This window comes from Lontra canadensis, unplaced genomic scaffold, assembly GCF_010015895.1.
Source record: "Lontra canadensis isolate GAN:19392208 unplaced genomic scaffold, GSC_riverotter_1.0 scaffold50, whole genome shotgun sequence".
In the NCBI taxonomy this organism is placed as follows: domain Eukaryota; kingdom Metazoa; phylum Chordata; class Mammalia; order Carnivora; family Mustelidae; genus Lontra; species Lontra canadensis.
In genome coordinates this window covers 10,646,611-10,664,130 of record NW_022631044.1, presented here as the reverse complement: position 1 = coordinate 10,664,130, position 17,520 = coordinate 10,646,611, and the positions used below count along the sequence as shown (strand labels likewise).

At 37.5% G+C, this 17,520-nt stretch overlaps 1 protein-coding gene and 1 pseudogene across 5 annotated transcripts in view; one reads left to right on the top strand and one right to left on the bottom strand.

Annotated features, from left to right (window-relative positions):
* Position 1: 1 nt before the first annotated feature.
* Positions 2-3,060, top strand: LOC116877098 (annotated as a pseudogene).
* The window catches only part of USP34 (ubiquitin specific peptidase 34), a 241,823-nt gene continuing 227,289 nt past the window's right edge, over positions 2,987-17,520 (bottom strand). For 3 of the 5 annotated variants that reach the window (XM_032873840.1, XM_032873843.1, XM_032873841.1), the window contains 6 exons: positions 16,658-16,781; positions 8,407-8,486; positions 6,037-6,177; positions 5,782-5,925; positions 4,405-4,564; positions 2,987-4,219 (listed from right to left, as the gene is read on the bottom strand). In XM_032873840.1, coding sequence (XP_032729731.1) covers positions 3,612-4,219; positions 4,405-4,564; positions 5,782-5,925; positions 6,037-6,177; positions 8,407-8,486; positions 16,658-16,781 — 1,257 coding nt within the window. In that variant the 3' untranslated portion in view covers positions 2,987-3,611. Of the gene's footprint in view, positions 4,220-4,404; positions 4,565-5,781; positions 5,926-6,036; positions 6,178-8,406; positions 8,487-16,657; positions 16,782-17,520 lie in introns of those variants that run through there. The other 2 variants (XM_032873842.1, XR_004384586.1) reach the window with 2 other exon arrangements.

Here is a 17,520-nt window from a genome sequence, read left to right as displayed (position 1 = left end):
AAAAGGAAACGGAGTGAGAACACCCTGCAGGTATGACCTCTGAGGTCAGTTTGCAGGGAGGTAAAAGGAAGTGCTTAATGAGGGTGCTTCAAAGTCCTAAATGATGAACTGGAAAAGGTTAGTGAGGAGGGCTGTTTCATTCATCTTTGCATCCCTTGCCATTTTGGGGGGAAATAATGAAATGAGACTTCTATCCTTGATGGAAAGGAATGTATACATAGGCCTTCTTATGAGATAAATATATAGTTCAAGACTGTGTGTCAATGGTGGGGTTCTTTGGCAGGCAACAATTGTTAACCAAGCAACTCTGAGGTTCACCTACCACAACGGAAAAACCTCTCCAGCCTTTTGGATTGGGAGGTTTTAGGTCCTGTTCTTGGCCTCTGGTGTTGGGCAATTGACACCCTTTGGCTTTAAGTGCTATTGTCCTTCATCTATTTATCGTTATGCCCTCTGGGCCATTATGTACATGTCCAGGAAGGATTTGGGATATTAAGCAATGGTCTGGGAGTGGAACAAAGCTGAAGAGCTCCAAGGAACAATGAGCTCTGTTTCACGGTAACCAGGATTGGTGGTGCTAAAAGGCTTTTTGTGCTATTTCCATGTGTCTGGAACATGTAGTATGAAATTTGGGGACAATTTGGTATGAAGAGTTGGAGACTACATTTTAAAATCTAAGTAGCTTGATCCCGGGCATGCTAGTTATCCTTCGGACCTCTTCTCTTGAGATCCAGGATCCCCATTGTGGCACTGCACATGACCACACTCTTTGACGCCACTACAGAGCAACTGTATGGCGTCTTCCCTGGGAAAGACACAAGTAACTTCCCAAGCTAGGATCTTCAGTGCTGACACTGGGAGACAATGTGCCACTAAGAACTGGAGCTGGTTTTTCACTTCCCATACGGCTATGTTCTTAACAACTAAGGGATTTATCTAGACGGTGGGGACAGAAGTCTTTAGGATGACTTTAAAAAAAAAAGGGAGTAAAAGATGGGCATTTTAGGGAAACAGATCCACATTTAGGGGATACATTACTGAGTTTTATCCCTCTGAGGGAGAGGGAGAGAAAGCTGTAAGTAAAAGCTACAGATTAAGGATAAGAGAAAAAAACCCAAACTACCTTAACTGTTAATACTTTGGATTTAGGTTAAAAAGGTGATAGGGCACACTGGACTAACATGTCTGCTATATGTTTGCTTGGTTAGTTGGTGCAAAAATTTTCTAAATATCCTGCTGTATTAGAAGCTGAAAAAGGAGGGAAATTCCAAATGTTTGATGGGAACATCACCAGTGAATATGTAGAATTGGTAAGTAATCTTTAGAGTTAAAGAAAAGCTGGGACTGACTCTTCTGTTAATACTGCTTTTTATTAAGTAGTTTCTATAGCCAGCATAGGGCTTGAGCTCATGACCTCAAGATCAGGAGTCACATGCTCTTCCCAATGAGCCAGCCAGGCACCCCAATATTGCTTTTTAAAATCCATGCTTTTAAAACTTGCTTTGGTTTTTTTATCTGAGCTCACAGAAACTTGAGAACATCATAAAGTTGGTCATAGTAAAGCTATGTGTACCTGGTTGTAAAATAAAAGTTACACATAGTAATGCTAAAGATGAAGACTTAGTTCGTAGCATAGTAGATGTGCTAATGCTTATGGTTTTAGAAGAAAGAAGTAGAATTCTTAACTCATGCTCTACAAGTTTCACATTTCGGCCACCTAAATCAGTGAGGTCTGCACTGGGTTACCAGTGTCACTGCTCTTCTGTCCTGGAGGTCAGTGCTGGCATGCAGGAACAGTGGATTTTCAGTTGGTGCTGACGTATAACCTGGAAGATGGGACTGTACAGTTGTTGACTCAGTATTTTAAGTGCTCAGGGATTTTAATGAAAGGATTTTCTGTATTGGAAGTTTTAAAAGATGTTTTAAGGGAATTTCCCCTTTGTTTTTAGTTGACAAAAAGATCATCATGAAGTGGAGATGTAGGAACTGGCCAGAAGGTATGTTACTAGTATTCTTTGTTTTAAGAGTCTAGAAACACTCAAGCTCACACCCATGCCCCGGCACCCAGACACACTATTAAAAAAATAACAAGGAGTAGTACTATATGGACAGTTTTCCTTTTCGTAATGCTGTAATAAGCTTCTTATCTTCTTTCCAGAACACTATGCAAGAGTTGCCCTGAGCTTTGTGCCTATCCAGGGCAGACTGAATTACAATTAGACCGTTCAGGAGTTCCTATCTGTAAAGAAGAGCATGAAATTCTGTTGGTAGAAGCAGCATTTTGAAGAAATAAAAGGTTTATTGCGGCTGACCACCCTAAATGGTTGAATTAGAAGATTTTATAAGGGTATTACTTTTGGTAAGCAGGAAAAATGTCAAGTTTACCTCTTCCCCATTATTCCTTTTAAAAAAGACACTCTTAATTTATAGTGGATGAAATCCATGAGCTTATACAGAATTCAAAGCACCATTTGAACCTTTACTACAACTAGACTCTCACTGGATTAAAAGTAGCAAGCAACCTGTATTGGGTATGAACCTTACCTCCCATAGCGTTCCTGTGGGGAGAGACTGAGCCATTGGGTACAGATGGTTGCTGTTTCCCACTAAAGCTTGTCCTAGCAAGCTGCTTTCAGCTGTATTTTTAGTTCAGGCAGATAAAAAATAAATGGCACATCGATACTCTTCCTTTATTTTACTTCAGGGTTTTTAAGGTCTGTAGCTCTTAGGTAGCGAAGCAGTAGCGTGTCGCGGTTCGGAAGCATGCTGATGTGAGGCGCAGCGGGCCTTGTCCTGAGGCTGTTCCCTATGGCAGTTCTGCACTCTGGATGGAGGCCTGAAAGGCTCAGGGGTAAGTGACTTTTTGGACTGCCGCTACTATAGTGAAAGAGAATATGATGGAGAAGTGCTTCCCTCCCACTCACAGTTTTCTCATTACTTTCATCTGAGAAGACTAAAGCAATGTTAAATGTAAACAAATGAAAAGTCATCACAATTCGTTTAATTAAGTGCACAGAATAGCAATCAGTCATGTCAATAAAAATAAAACAATTATTTTTACATCAAGTGTGCTTTATTTCCTCCACAGGTATTCTGTTAAATAAAGCACCATTTATATACTGCCAGGCCACAGCTAAAGAGGATTCTTTACAGAATCAAATTTCTTGTGGTTGTTCCGTATACAAGTAAACTTAATTTTGATAATAAGAACCACAGCGATCGGAGGCAATCTGCCTCTATTATAAGGTACAAAACTGGCACAGAGGACACCATATTATACACAGTAAAAATGCTGTAAGTTTAAATTACATTGTACAGGGCCAGGGAACCCTGTCCCTCCCAGACAGCCATAGGAAGTGAAAGCCACTACAGTGAACTCTTAATTACATAAAACATAGCCATTATCTGATTGCCCTTTAGAAAGTATACTGAAGATGCAAAGTTTTTCATCTGGATTTCTGCCTGACCAAGGAGTAAGCCTATAAATCTATCTTGCCATTCAAGCAGAGAGCACTGGACAAACTGAAGCACAAAAACAGAAATAAGCAAAACTTATACAAACAGCATTGTGGGGAGAGGGGACCTTAAAAGTAGACATGCTACATCTAATGTCAAGAAGCAGCTTGGTTTCCTTTGCCAGATATCCTCGTGACCACATGGATTGTAGATTCAATGGTCCTACACAGAGTATCTAAAATGTCGTGTTGCTGCATATGACTAAAAAGTCCTCTGGAATGGCCACAACTGAGTGATAAAGCAGCCTCAGGGTCCTGGGAGGGCAAAGCTTGACCATCACAGCTTCTCAAGTCAGCTAAATCAGAGAGAACCGCAGAGAGTGAAGTAGAAGGGAACTCAGATTCTTCCTCAGCTAGGTTAGAATCCTTGGGACAGTGGAGGTCCTTAAATTCTTTACAGTCTTCAAATCTACCATCACTGGACTGTTCTTCTGCATGCTGTGACCTGATATTTGACATGTCTTCTGAAAACGAAGATGGAACTTCCATTCGATATTCTTTAACAGAACTATTTTCAGGGGAAGGAAGATCTTGTTCAGTTCCTGGATCAATGATTGAGGAGTCTCTTGTCTCATTGTCTGAAGTGCTAGTTGGGGTTAGGACCTCCCTGGTTTCTGTTTTCATGTCGCTGATACAGCTGTCTACAGTGTGCTCCTCATCACTGCTAACACGCCTTCTTTTAACAGGAGTTGCCCCTTCATCATCTGTGAAAATGAACATCATTCTCTGAAAGGAGTCATTAAGATCACAGTGGGAGTATTTGTGGGAGAGTTTCTTTTTAGCATTATATGCAAGAGACCCAACTGAACCAACAGCTACAATAAAGTCGGTTATACCGAGTGTATTCCCCTCTCCCACCCTAAAGGTAATATTAGTCCAGAAAGCTAACCTTTAGTTTTTCTTTCTTTGGCTTCTTGCTCTTGGAGTGAGTTTCTCTGCTGCAGACAAGTCCTACATTTGCTCAAAAGCTCTTGCAGAGTTGGAATGAGAGCTGGGTTTAATTGCTTGGGAGTGTGTACTGACAGGAGCAAAGCAAGTGCCCGCAGATCCTAGAAAACCCAGATGGGAACATTTCATATTCTAAAGCTAACATTTTGACACAGTTGTTTACAGTTTACCACACATTTACTTTCCCAGGAATTCATTCTGGTTTCTCAGGCAATTTTAGAGAATGCTAAAACTAGAGAGCTAGCATTAGCGTATTACCATATTTTATTGGTTCTAAGTCATTAATACCAATATTCTACATATTATGCCACTAATAAGGTCAGACTGAAGACTCAAATAGTTTTCTGAAAATGGAAAAGGCAAAAAAAGGGATTTAAAAAATAAGCCCTGAATTATCCATGAGAAATTAAGGCCTCAATCTAGATATTACAATTCCTCAAATACACTGATTTCTGGTGTCAGTCAAATAGTAAGGTGTTTCTTAGCTCTATAATCTAGTCTGGCATCTAAGCAACACTTGGTTATTGGGGAGGCTGCTGCTGGACAGGTGCTAGCATTCCATTACTGTATGACCTGGAGATAAAAGAAATGTCTCCCTCTTGGTGGTCTCACTGCCCTTAACATTTAATGACATTTGCTCATGTCTTCCAAGGTAATGTAAAAGTGTGTACTACATACTTCAAAGGCATGGAGAACACATATTTTTAGAGAATTTTCATCTATGTGATTTTTCAGAGTTTGAATAATTTGAAGTTATGATAGTAAAAATATTAATTTGAAGTTATAGTAAAAATCATATTAAAGCTGAATTTAGAGTTGATTTAAGGAAAGTACTTAAGTACAGGACTATTCCCTTCCACAGTTCTTACCCCATTTTTTTTTTTAAGATTTCTTTTTTTTTTTAAGATTTTATTTATTTGACAGAGTGAAAGCCACTACAGTGAATTCTTAATTACATAAAACATAGCCATTATCTGATTGCCCTTTAGAAAGTATACTGAAGATGCAAATTTTTTCATCTGGATTTCTGCCTGACCAAGGATTAAGCCTATAAATCTATCACAAGTACACAGAGAGGCAGGCAGAGAGAGAGGGGAAAGCAGGCTCCCTGCTGAGCAGAGAGCCTGATGCAGGGCTCTATCCCAGGACCCTGGGATCATGACCTGAGCTGAAGGCAGAGGCTTTAACCCACTGAGCCACCCAGGCACCCCTAAGATTTCATTTTTAAGCAATTCTACACTCAATGTGGGGCTGAAACAACCCCAAGATCAAGAGTCACACACTCCCAACTGAGCTAGCCAGGTACCCCAATTCTTACCCCATTTAAAGAAGCACTTGCTTTAGAAATTTCAACTCGGTTGGTGAAATCAGATTGCAGGTTCTGATACTGATTTATCAAGTTTGTAATTAGGGTGCTGATCAAATTGGCACAGTTTGCTTCAGAGAACACTTGTCCTTGAACCTGGAAAAAAAAAGATTAAAACAAAAGTCTCCAAAAAGGCCAACGTAATGAAAATATAACCACTAACACATTGGAAGTAACACACTGAGTTTCCAAAGTAGTATGACATACCTTTAGAAGAAAATGTGTCATGAATGTGTAGACAATGTTGTTGTTTAGAAAAGTTCTTTCATCCATCAGGATACATTTTATATATTCTGCAAAAACGGGATCTTCACACAAAAGCTTGATGCAATTTTTTGACATTGCAGACTACAGTGGGGGAGAAGAAGTACTGATGTTGAGCATGGAAGTAACTGCAAGGCTTATGCACGCTTATCATGAACATGCAATCATTTTAAGTCCTGTTAGAGAAGCCACTTTTAACTGTCTACTGAATTTTCAGTTAACTGTCCTCCCAGTAAACTAAATCTTCCGCACTTAGACGCTACACGAGTGTCCGAGAAAGAGACTTGTAACGTCTGAAGGGTAATATAAAACAGGTTTCCAAAGAAATTCAACTTTAGCATGAAGAGAGGAAACAAGGACTGGACAAATAAGACTAACAAATGGATGAAAATGTTTTCAGGGGACCAAATTGATGGATAATTAATAGGTAACCAAACCATATGTAGAGAAAAAGACAAATTTTAAAAATTAAATTTATTCTGTGAAAGGAGTTAAAACCTTAAAGCAATTGTAGTTTGTCTGGTAAATATCCTTCTCCCCCCATGAATACTGCAAAGGTAAACAGCAAATTTTTAAAAATTATCTCACAAAGATAATTAGTGGGTCCCCAACAGGTGGGAATTTTACTACAATTTGGTTTTCCTGTTTTTAAATGGTCATGGCTCTTAAACACAAGTAGTATGTCTTTAAGTGGATATACTCTCTAGATTATATGCATTTTAATAATCATTTATAAGGAAGACAAAATGGACTATTTTAAAAAATAGGACAAAGTTTAGATAATAGGTATAGATTATATACTTAAATATTTTATTAGAGTAAGGAATTGGTAAGTACACTCAAGTTCACCCAAGAAACCAGGAGTCTAACACGACCGGACCCAGCTCCTCAGAGGCTTGCTGTTAGGAAGACTGGCCTTATTCTAGCAACCAGAGCCTCTGCTTGCTGCCCGGGTTTCCTGATGGCTGCTTCGACCAAGTTGGCAGGGCTCTAGAAGCCCTAAAGAGAGTTTGGCATTGTTTTAGAGGAAGTTTTTGGAGACGGTGAATTCTTTGGAAAACAAGCCAATAAAGGGAGCAGTAAAATGCTGGAGTAGATAAAACAACAGGGAAGCAACAGACTGACTGAGCAGAGAAACCAAAAAAACCAACTACCCAGATCAAGAAGAATGAAAGAGCAGCAGCAGTGGCAGAGGGAAAAAGCAGAGGTTTGCTCCAATTTACTGAACTGACCACTCAGCTAAAAAATCAACCAGCATGTCATTTTCTCAAAGTCCCCAGTGTACTAAATAAGGCCCTGGGATCAACATAAATTAGTTCAAAGATTCCTATTATAGAAAACAAAGTGACATTTCTTTAGGGGCTAGAGAGGATTCCATTTCTACACTTGAGAAGTTCACAGTTTGGAACAGGAAGAGAAACAACTATCCCAACACCATTTGACACATGTCTACAAGGAGAAGAAACTGCATTACAGCCTAGGCAGTTGGCTGTACCAGAGGCATAGAATGTTTCCATGTTTCAGATACTAGAATTTGCGTAAAGTTTAAGCCAAAGTAAAGTAAATACAACTCTCTTCCTCTGGGGATGGGGGACTGCAACCAAGCACAAAACCAATAGGTTTTTTTTTTTTCTGGGTCTAAAGAAAGTGGGGAATCCTTTATGCCTGATCCAAGGAATGAGCCAAATCTTAGGACCAATCTGGTTTCCCCCTTCATGTCCCTGCCATTCTCCCCCCACAATTAAACAAGCATTACTGAGATGCCCACTTTATTTTAAAGAGTTGGCTTTTAGATACTTCAGGTAGGTAGGATGCGGTGTTTCTTGATCTCAGTGAGGCTGCAGTCAAGAACAAGTGCATCAGACTCTTGAAAACCTCTCCAAAGTAACAGGGAAGAGGTAAAGGACAGACTGATGAAATTGTTTCTGCTAAAGCTTTGAAGGGTGAAGGGGAGCAAAAGAGAGATGGGGCAGGTGAGGGGGGAGCAAGAAGTGGAACATGCCTTCTTCTCCTAAATACCTCCCTGTTTTGTTGGACTTTTAGCATGACTGTTTATAGTGATCAATACATTACAAATTCAATAGCTCATTTGAAACAGCCTCTGTGGTATAAATCTACTGAAATAAAAACGTCAAAGGGCAACTTGATGCCCAATACTCAATAGCTATTATTTTCATTCATCATACTTTTATCTACCAAGATTCTAAAACATCTTTAATTTCCAGTTTGTGTTCAATCCATTGTTTCTAAAATTATTGACCAAATGGTCAGATGAGATGAAAGATCAAATCATCTAAAACTCATTTTCTTTACCTGAGTCTGGCATAGCTCAGTCCAAAGTTTGGGGAACAGTGCAAGATGAAGTGGCAAACCTTCATAGGCAACTAGGACACCTAATATTTGAAAAGAAATCAAAATAGGTTATAATTATAAATTATACTACTAAGGTATTCAACTCTGCAGGTACAATTCTATAAGTATTCTAGTCATAACTATGCATCTTTCTACATGTTTGAGAAATACACAGAATATTTAAAGGGGAAGAATTCATTCCAGTGCTTTAACCAGTGAAATAATTTAAAATACAGTATACGCTGCCTGAATTTATTCATATTCCACACCTCATTCCCTGAAGGATCTGAGGTAACTTAAACCAATTCTGCTTTTTAAGTATTAGAACTTTATTTGGGACAATTTAATAGGGGGTACTGCAAGTGGTTCTAAAGCTTTCTTAGATAAAGGTACCACTCTGCATATTAGGTAATTTTCATAGACTAGCTAAGCTTGGAGGGGAAGGAGGGACAAGGTTAAAAAGAGGATGTGGAGAATTAGAAATACTGTTCCTCTTTTACCTTGTTTATCCAAAACCAGGGAGAATTATCTTTATGGTAGATTTACCTAAACACTGTTCTTGAGTCTAACAGCTTCAAGACTTGTCCCCAAGCTCTTCCGGGTAGACCACTCTTGGCTGTGTGTCAGTATCCTATTTGGAACCTCTACTGTTTTAACCTTTACTCTTCCTATTCCAAATGTCAAGTGTATCTCTAAGAAATGTATTCCCCTACCCTCTGCCCTCCTACCTCTCAAAGAACAGAAGTTGCTATACCACAGCTGTAAGTAAATTTCCCATTCTCCATACTCCCACTTCCAGCGAAATTATGATGATGGAGAGGGAGAAATATAATAAAAACTATCTTCCTCCAGGTAAGAAAAAATTATGAGTTAGACGTGAAGTCAGCAAACTTTTTCTGTAAAGGGCCAAACAGTAAATATTTTAGTCTTTGCACCAAATGATCGCTGTTGCAACTAATCAACTCTGCAGAGGTAGTATAAAAGCAGCCAAAGGCAACACTAGATGAAGGTGTAGCTATCTTTCAATAAAATTTAAGAATACTGAAATTTGAATCACATGTAAATTTTGTGGGTCACACAATATTTAGAATAACCTAGCATTTAAAAAAAATTTAAGGGGCGCCTGTGTGGCTCAGTGGGTTAAAGCCTCTTCCTTCGGCTCAGGTCATGATCCCAGGGTCCTGGGATCGAGCCCCGCATCAGGCTCTCTGCTCAGCGGGGAGCCTGCTTCCCCCTCTCTCTCTGCCTGCCTCTCTGCCTCCTTGTGATTTCTGTCTGTCAAATAAATCTTAAAAAAAATAAAAATAAAAAATATAAAAACCCTCCTTAGCACGCAGGTAAGCTCACTGGTTATACAAAACCAGGCAGCATGCAGGCTATTATTGTTTGCCAACCTCTGGGTTGGACCAAGGATTCAAGAAATCTTAAGACAGGTCCTATCAGTCATCCAAGGATGCCAAAATACCCTTTTGTGGGGAAGTCTATTATATTCTGTCAAGATTAATCCCTTTGTAGAGAGACCCCCTTTCCCCCCCAAGGAAATCTATGCACCATTCTCCTTTATCCTAACCTAATCTGGCTGGGGATGGAGGCATTTACCCAACGTAAGAACACAATACACATAAGCAAACAAAGGCAGGTCATCAAAATTGTTGGGTACAGGGAAGAGTTTCTATGTCCCTGCATCATAATTACCTATAAAGGTACACCAAGGGTTGGCAAACTACGGCTTGCAGGCCAAGTCTGGTCCACAACCTGTCTTTGTATGGCCATGTGAGCTAAGAAGGACTTTTGTATTTTTAAAAGATTGTAAACATAAATGTATGACGCAGACCATACATATGGCCAGCAAAATACACCCTTTGCAGAAGAGTCTGCCAACCCCTGAACTAGAGGCTGCCCTGACCTCTCAGGTGAAAGTAGACTGTACATTACAATATAAGAGTCTCTAGTCTTTACTCTTTTTCCTCAATTATTCCTCAAAGTAAAATATAATATTTATTCCTATTTTCCACAACTTCAAAAAACCAGTACTACCACAATAAACAACCCACAGAGGATTTCTATAATCTAAGATCACTGCCAAGTAATAATCCAATCCTATTATCTTTATTTTACAACAGAAGGAGGAAATAAATACATGCTGGCAATTATTCTGCTAGGTGTGTCGGATAATTACATTTAATTTTCTTACCAACTTTGGGAGGCATTGTTTCATTCTCATTTCCCCTTTTCTTAATGAAGATATCAGATTTAGAGAGATTATGTAATCTGCTCAGGTTCATCCCAAAAGCCAGTGAGCAAAACATCTATCTCTGGTATACTTGATTTTGAAGCCTGTAATTTTTTCAGTAATCAGTGTTTTCCCAAACTTCAGTCATTCATATTTTTTTCATACATGTCCATCACTGTACTATTTGTTTACTTAGTACTGTTCTTTAGATTCACTTAGGGAAGCTAATACTACATTAGCCTTGGGCAACAGAACATCCAGGAAGTCACAAATTTGGTATACTAGTTATATATTTCTGTGACACAGTAAGACCCATATATATTTATGAATATAAAATTATTTTCCATGGACCATTTTATACACTACACTCTGGAAAGCACTGCCACCCATGGTGAGTCAACGATACCTCTCTCAATGGTCCTACCTATTTCCTCTCTGAATTGCACCTCCTTTGGAAGGAGGGCCATCCCTTCAGAGCAACAGTTTCAGTTTCCTTCTACCATTTTCACAAAACACTGAGGATCAGGCGTATCTTGGCTATGACTCAAGGTAGAGGTCAATGCCATCCTACTCCACACCTTCCTCCAATAACCTTCTGGGATGCCTTACTTACTGGGTACAAAGCACAGAGAGATGCAATCAAGGCACATGTCCAAGCCTTGTCCTAGTAAACAGGACAGGCAGACCTAAGACATATGGGCTTCTGCCCATTCAGCTTTCTTCATCCTGTGACTTCAGATATCCTCAGATGTTTCTTACCCCAACCCATCTAAAGGAACTAATATACAATAATCAAAAACTGTCCCAAATACCTTTCCTCATTATTAATACTTTATACTGTATATGCTACTAGATGTGTTATTAAAATCTTCTAAAAACCGTTTTTGTAGGTAAAATGGTAATTCAGATGACTGGTGTGAGGATGAAATCTTTTTTATGTATATTTACTAGTTTAGGGTGTCTCCTATCTGAATTGTGTTCGGATTGTCTGGTTTTCTATAGGAGTGTTTAGCCCACCCAAGCATTATCCATGGAAGTGGTGGCTTTTGCCAATGGATGAAAGCCCACAACTAATACTCTACTATGGGACTGAATCAAGACATCTTAGCCCAAGAATATCACACACTTGATTCTTCTATATCCCCTTTTCTGACTTATACCCACTAAGCAACCAATTGCTGTTTATTTGGCTTCCCATGTAGGTTACTAGAAAAAAATCTGCTGGCCCTACCATGGAATATTCAGATCCCTGTATTAGTTCTTCCTCTTTGTAAGTTAACAGACTGGTAATCAACTAAATTATAAATATACATATTACATGTTATTACTAAGTTTTAGCCAAGGATAAATGGATCTTCCCCTGGTAGACTGGTAGAAGCTGCCTTCTGATATGAGCTGCATGACTGATATATTCAGTCACCTTATAAAGTCTTTTGGAAAACAGCTAACCAGTTGTCTTTCCAGTTAGTACCATCTTGACATCAAAAAAGGTAAAGCATGGACCAGAGCTGTGCTTTTTTATAATCTGAATTTCTAATCTGTTTACTTTTACCAACTATCTTAATTTTTTTTTAATTCTAAAGATTTTGAAGATTTCAGATTTCATGTTGCCTGCAAAAATTTCCTTTTACTATTTTTTACTTTCATTTATTAATGCATTCTGAAAACTGTCAAAAGCAATGTTACATAGTAAAGGTGAGAGGTTGTTTTCTCTGAAAATGAAAATTTAAATGAAAAGATGAAATCTAGAAATGTCATTTAATTTTACTTGAGCATCTCAGTGTTAATTTTATACATGTATGGTTCCTTAAAAAAATTATATGAGAGTTTGCAATACAGTTTCCTAGACTACTTTCTAAAAATTTTGTTTCTTCTCCCCAATACAAATGATCATTGCAAATAATATAAAATTTACAGTCATTTAACCTAGACCTTGACCTGTAATTTTATCCATACACAGTTTAGATTATAATCACCTAGGTTTTGTGTGTGTGTGTGTGTGTGTGTGTGTGTGTGTGTTTTCACATGTACTAAGTGACTTTTCCTCTTGTTCTAAGACTGTGGTCACATTCTGCATATTGTTTTCCAATTTGCTTTTTCGCATGTAATCCAAAGTCATTTCCTATCTTTTTAAAGACCTATATATAATACAAACTATTTAAAGACTGTATGATAAACTACAGATTTACTTAGCTAAGCTCCTATTGATGGACATTTGAGTTGTTTCCCATTTTTACCCAATACAAACTGAATGAAAATAAATACCCAATCTATGTTTTTGGACACCTTCGTAAGTAGAGTAGATTCTTAGATCTGGTACTGCAAGATGAAGGGTTATGAACAATCTAAATTGATAATGCTAATACGCATCCCCGAACTGACTCCATTATAACATCTTTTCTTTCCCCAAACTGTTTAGGTATACCATCAAAACTTTGTCTCATAGTTGGAAACAAAAAATGAGAGAAAAGAGAAATCACTAGTAAGGTAGGGCAACCTCTCATTCGGTTACCAAACATTTACTTGTTATGTGTGAAGGAGTTGCTTGTTGATGTCCTTTACTTATTAATGATCTTTCCCATCTCACTGAATCCTAAAAACTCTTCGTATATTGCCAATACTAGCTATCTGTTAAGAATGCAAATATTTTTCCCATTAGCTGTTCTTTAGTCTATGGCATTTTTCAACATGTAGTATTTTCAATTTTTATATTGCCAAAAACTTTTGTTTATGGGTTTTATGTCCTGCTTAACATGGTCTTTCAAACTAGAAGGTGCTTATCCATATGATTCTATATTTTTAATAGTGATTATTTTATTCTTCACAATTAAATATTTAATTCTCCTGTAATCTATTTTAATCTAAGTGGTGGAAAAGTTTTCCCCTTCTCTCCTTAGACAGTTGATTCTCTCAAAACCATACCATTTCCACATGTCTGACAGGTCATCTCTATTGTCTTCAAATTCCTCATGTTATATGCAAACAATGAATCATGGAACACTACATCAAAAACTAACATAACACAATTAAAAAAAATTCCTCATGTATCCTTATGTTTCTCTATAGGCTGTTTTGTCTATGTATGTTTTTCTGCCTACATATTTCTGTATCTACATTATATAGTTTTAAACAGTATAGTTTAATGTAAGAAAGGAGAAAAAATAAACCTGTATTTGCTGTTCTGATGCACAAAAAAGATTAAAAAGTTAATGAAAGGAGGGGGGGCAAGACTGTGAGTGATATGGTGTCCTTACCTTTTGCTATTTTCAATTATAAATTCATGTATGTAGTAAATCCTAATTAATAAAATAAAAAATTACTGATCTTTATTAAGTATTTTAGAAATTAATAGTGCCAAGCCCTGTTACTACCTTTTTTTTAAAACAGCTTTTTGGGCTAAATTCTGCTATTTTTAAATTCTCAAAATACTGTAGCTTCAGACACACCATTATTTCACATGGCAGTCAGCAGCTTTATGCATTCTCCCAAAATTCTACCCCCACTTCATGGTCTTCCCTAACCCCATGCTTGACTAACCTCACTTCAAAAGTACTCCAGCCCTTACTTTACTAGTTAGTACCTGCAACCCTAATATGCAATTATTACATAATTCCTTTTTATCTCCTAACGAATCTTAAAATCTGCTCAGTTACCCATATAACAATTATGACAAAGACTTTCCCTCAAAACTGGAAGTGACTTGCAATCCAAGTCTTGAGTCAATCCCACCTGTGGTCACAATATTCTGGCCCTTTGACCATCTAACCTCAAGGCTTAAATGACTAAGGACATAAACAATTTAAATTTACCTTTCCCTCTCCTTGTTGCCAGATTTAATTTCCTGAAGATATTACATAAATTAGAACTCCTTAGCAAATCTCTGCTCTTCGTTTCAGTCATTAATGTGGACTTTATTTTAAGCTCTATCCTAGGTGCCTCTCCCTGGAAATAATCATTTCATCTGAAGGTGGGAGTTAACTTTAAACACTGGGGCATACTCTTTTTATTCAAATGAGGCATGAGAAAGCACTGCTTTTAGGTCTTTGTTAAAATAATGTCTAATTTTCTGCATTAATTGATATAATAACCACGAGTCCCAGGGAAGTTGGCAGAGTAGGAGGAGCTAATAAAAGTACATGAATGAATGAATTTAAGAGAAAAAGATACAACCCTGAAAATTTTCTTTTCCTGCTTAATTTGTGAAGGCTTTGGTTTCTACTCAATATAGCGACCAGTCACATCTGGCTTAAAATAAATTGTTTCTTAAATCACATTTCAAGTTCTCACCACTCACATATGGCTTCTGGCTATCATATTAAGGATGATGAGGCAGTTGGAGAATATTTCTGTCCTCACAGAAAGTTCTACAGAATACTGCTTATGTAGAAAACTAAACACTAGGAGGCAGCATCAACAGTGCTTCATGGTTACAAGAGGAATGTGAATATAAAATACTATGAAAAATTGATTCAGCTAATGTTGAAGGCTAAGTGTATGTCCTTTCCCTCCCTCCTCTCCTCCATATTTAATTTCCTGAAACTGTTTTTGTATTGAAGAAGACAGTCCCAAAGAGGGTAGAAATTCACTATTTGATCAGAGCCGTTCAAGCAGCTCAAACAGCTCCTCACATAACTTCTGGTATAAATCACATGAACACAATTACCAAGAACTTTTCTTAAAGTCAGCATTTTAATAAGTCCCCCTCATTATCTGGGAGTAAGGCTGCGTTACTAGAATTCCTGGACACTTTCTCACATTTGATCACTGCCACTGCTAGGTTTTAGTTTTTTACCAAGTGCCATGACCGAAATGTGTAATCATGAAATGGCCAATCTCAGTATGTGTTCCCCTACCCAACCATCCCCACTTGGTAATTCAGCCACATGTGTATAAAACCAGCTAATGATAACAGGTAGAAGGAAAGACCTTTCAAATGTGAAGCCACTCTAATCACTTACCAATAAGATGGGTTTTCTGAAGAGGAATTATCCCTGAGAGCTGTTACCACATCCTTCTTCTCCAATAACGAAACCTAAGGTAGGTTCACAACTTTTGCCCTACTTAAAATGGATCAAAACCTTTTCCATATAAGGAAAGGATTGGGATTGAGGAAGAGTACAAGGGGGAGTTCTAGAGTACGGCAATATTCTGTTTCTTGACCTGGTTGGTAAAGGTTCCATGAGCACTTCACTTCCTATGCTCTGGAATGGAACTATAGAACACTGGGAAAGAATCCTAGGCCATCCCTAAAGAAGTAAGACTCACAGAACACACAAAGCCTAGGAACTCTGGAGGTCCTGAGATAAGGGACATGTCCTTTAAAGACCTATCAACTAGAAAAATTCACCCAAAGGGAGCAATTCTATAGGTCTCAAGCACATCCTTGTAATTTGAGGGTTTTTTTCCTTTTATAAAATTCACTGATGATTTTATTTTCTATTTCTCCTACCTTCCTTTTCAAATTTCCTTTCTTCTCATTCACCTCTCTATTTCATGAGACTTACCTCCTATTTTACTCATATATGCACCTCTGCTTCACCCTGGCAAGCCCACTCAGTTTGCTCTAGGCATTGCCAGCTCCAAAGTACAGCTGGCACTATAGATCTCATCTTATCCTCAAGATCAGGGCTGGGATAGTCCACCTCTCTAAGCATGCCTCCCTAAGCAGAGTAGTTTTGGTTTTTGTTTTTAAATTTTGCTGGGCAGATGGAGGAGGACTTGGGCTTCTATGTACAAAAGTGATCAGCCCTACTCCACTCCTTTATAGGCCAGCTGAAACTCTGGGCAGAACTATTCAATGGAAACCAGTAAGTTGGTGTTTTCTTAATAAAAATAAAAATGTTCCCAAAAATAATTAATATTTTTAAACAGTCACTTTAAAAAAGAAAAAAAGAATTGTCTCATTTTTGTCTCCCCTTCCTTTGTGGCTAGGGGCTTAAAATAATTCAGTGGAATTTACTGCTCATCTTTTATACTTACTCAGCTTAACTAATGTTTCAGTAAATTTTTCACAGTTGATTGCAACTCGGCATAATAGATGGATGAATTGATGATAAGAAAAGAAGTAGTCTAGCAGCATACGATCATAAACGTCATCTTTGCCCTGAAGGTTAAAGATGATAAAATGGTTGCACTTAAATTGTATAATAAATTAAAGAGCATATTTTGTGCAAATGTAATAAGTTTAACTAAAAAGCTGATTAAATATTTAAATTCTATAAGAACCTAGTTTTAAATTCCAAGTTTCTAGTAATGTTAAGATCTTAATTGTTACAAGTTTATTTTCAGTGTGCAAATGCGATCAATTAAAATTACCCATTATTTCTATATACTTTAATCAAGTAAAATTACTGTAGGATTTTAAAATGTGACACTTTAGTTCTATAGACATCATCAAGAAGAGTTGAATTAAATTTGATTTTTGAAATAGATTTCAAATGATTTCTGTAATGGCTACTACAGTGTTAATTATTTTTAATATTTTATAAGAAGTGTATTTAAGTTCCAAAGATAGTGGGTAAGGGAGAGTGTGAATGAAGTGGGGTAAAGAAAGATAAAGGGGAAAAATTGTTTAAAAAAATGTTGAAACTGAGATAAATTATCTTGTGTCAATGTACCTTCTCTCCATAATTTGGAATTAGCATTATTTTAGGATATGCATTAGAGAAAAGAAGAATCCAACTACGAATGATGATAAATCTATCAATCAATGATATTAAGCCTAGGTCAAAGGATTAGAATTAAAGGGCAGTAAAAGAAATCATTGATTATATGGCCAAATTTAAACTATAGTAAATACCTAACTTGGCTTTTCAGGTTTAGATATATGACCCAGTTATAAT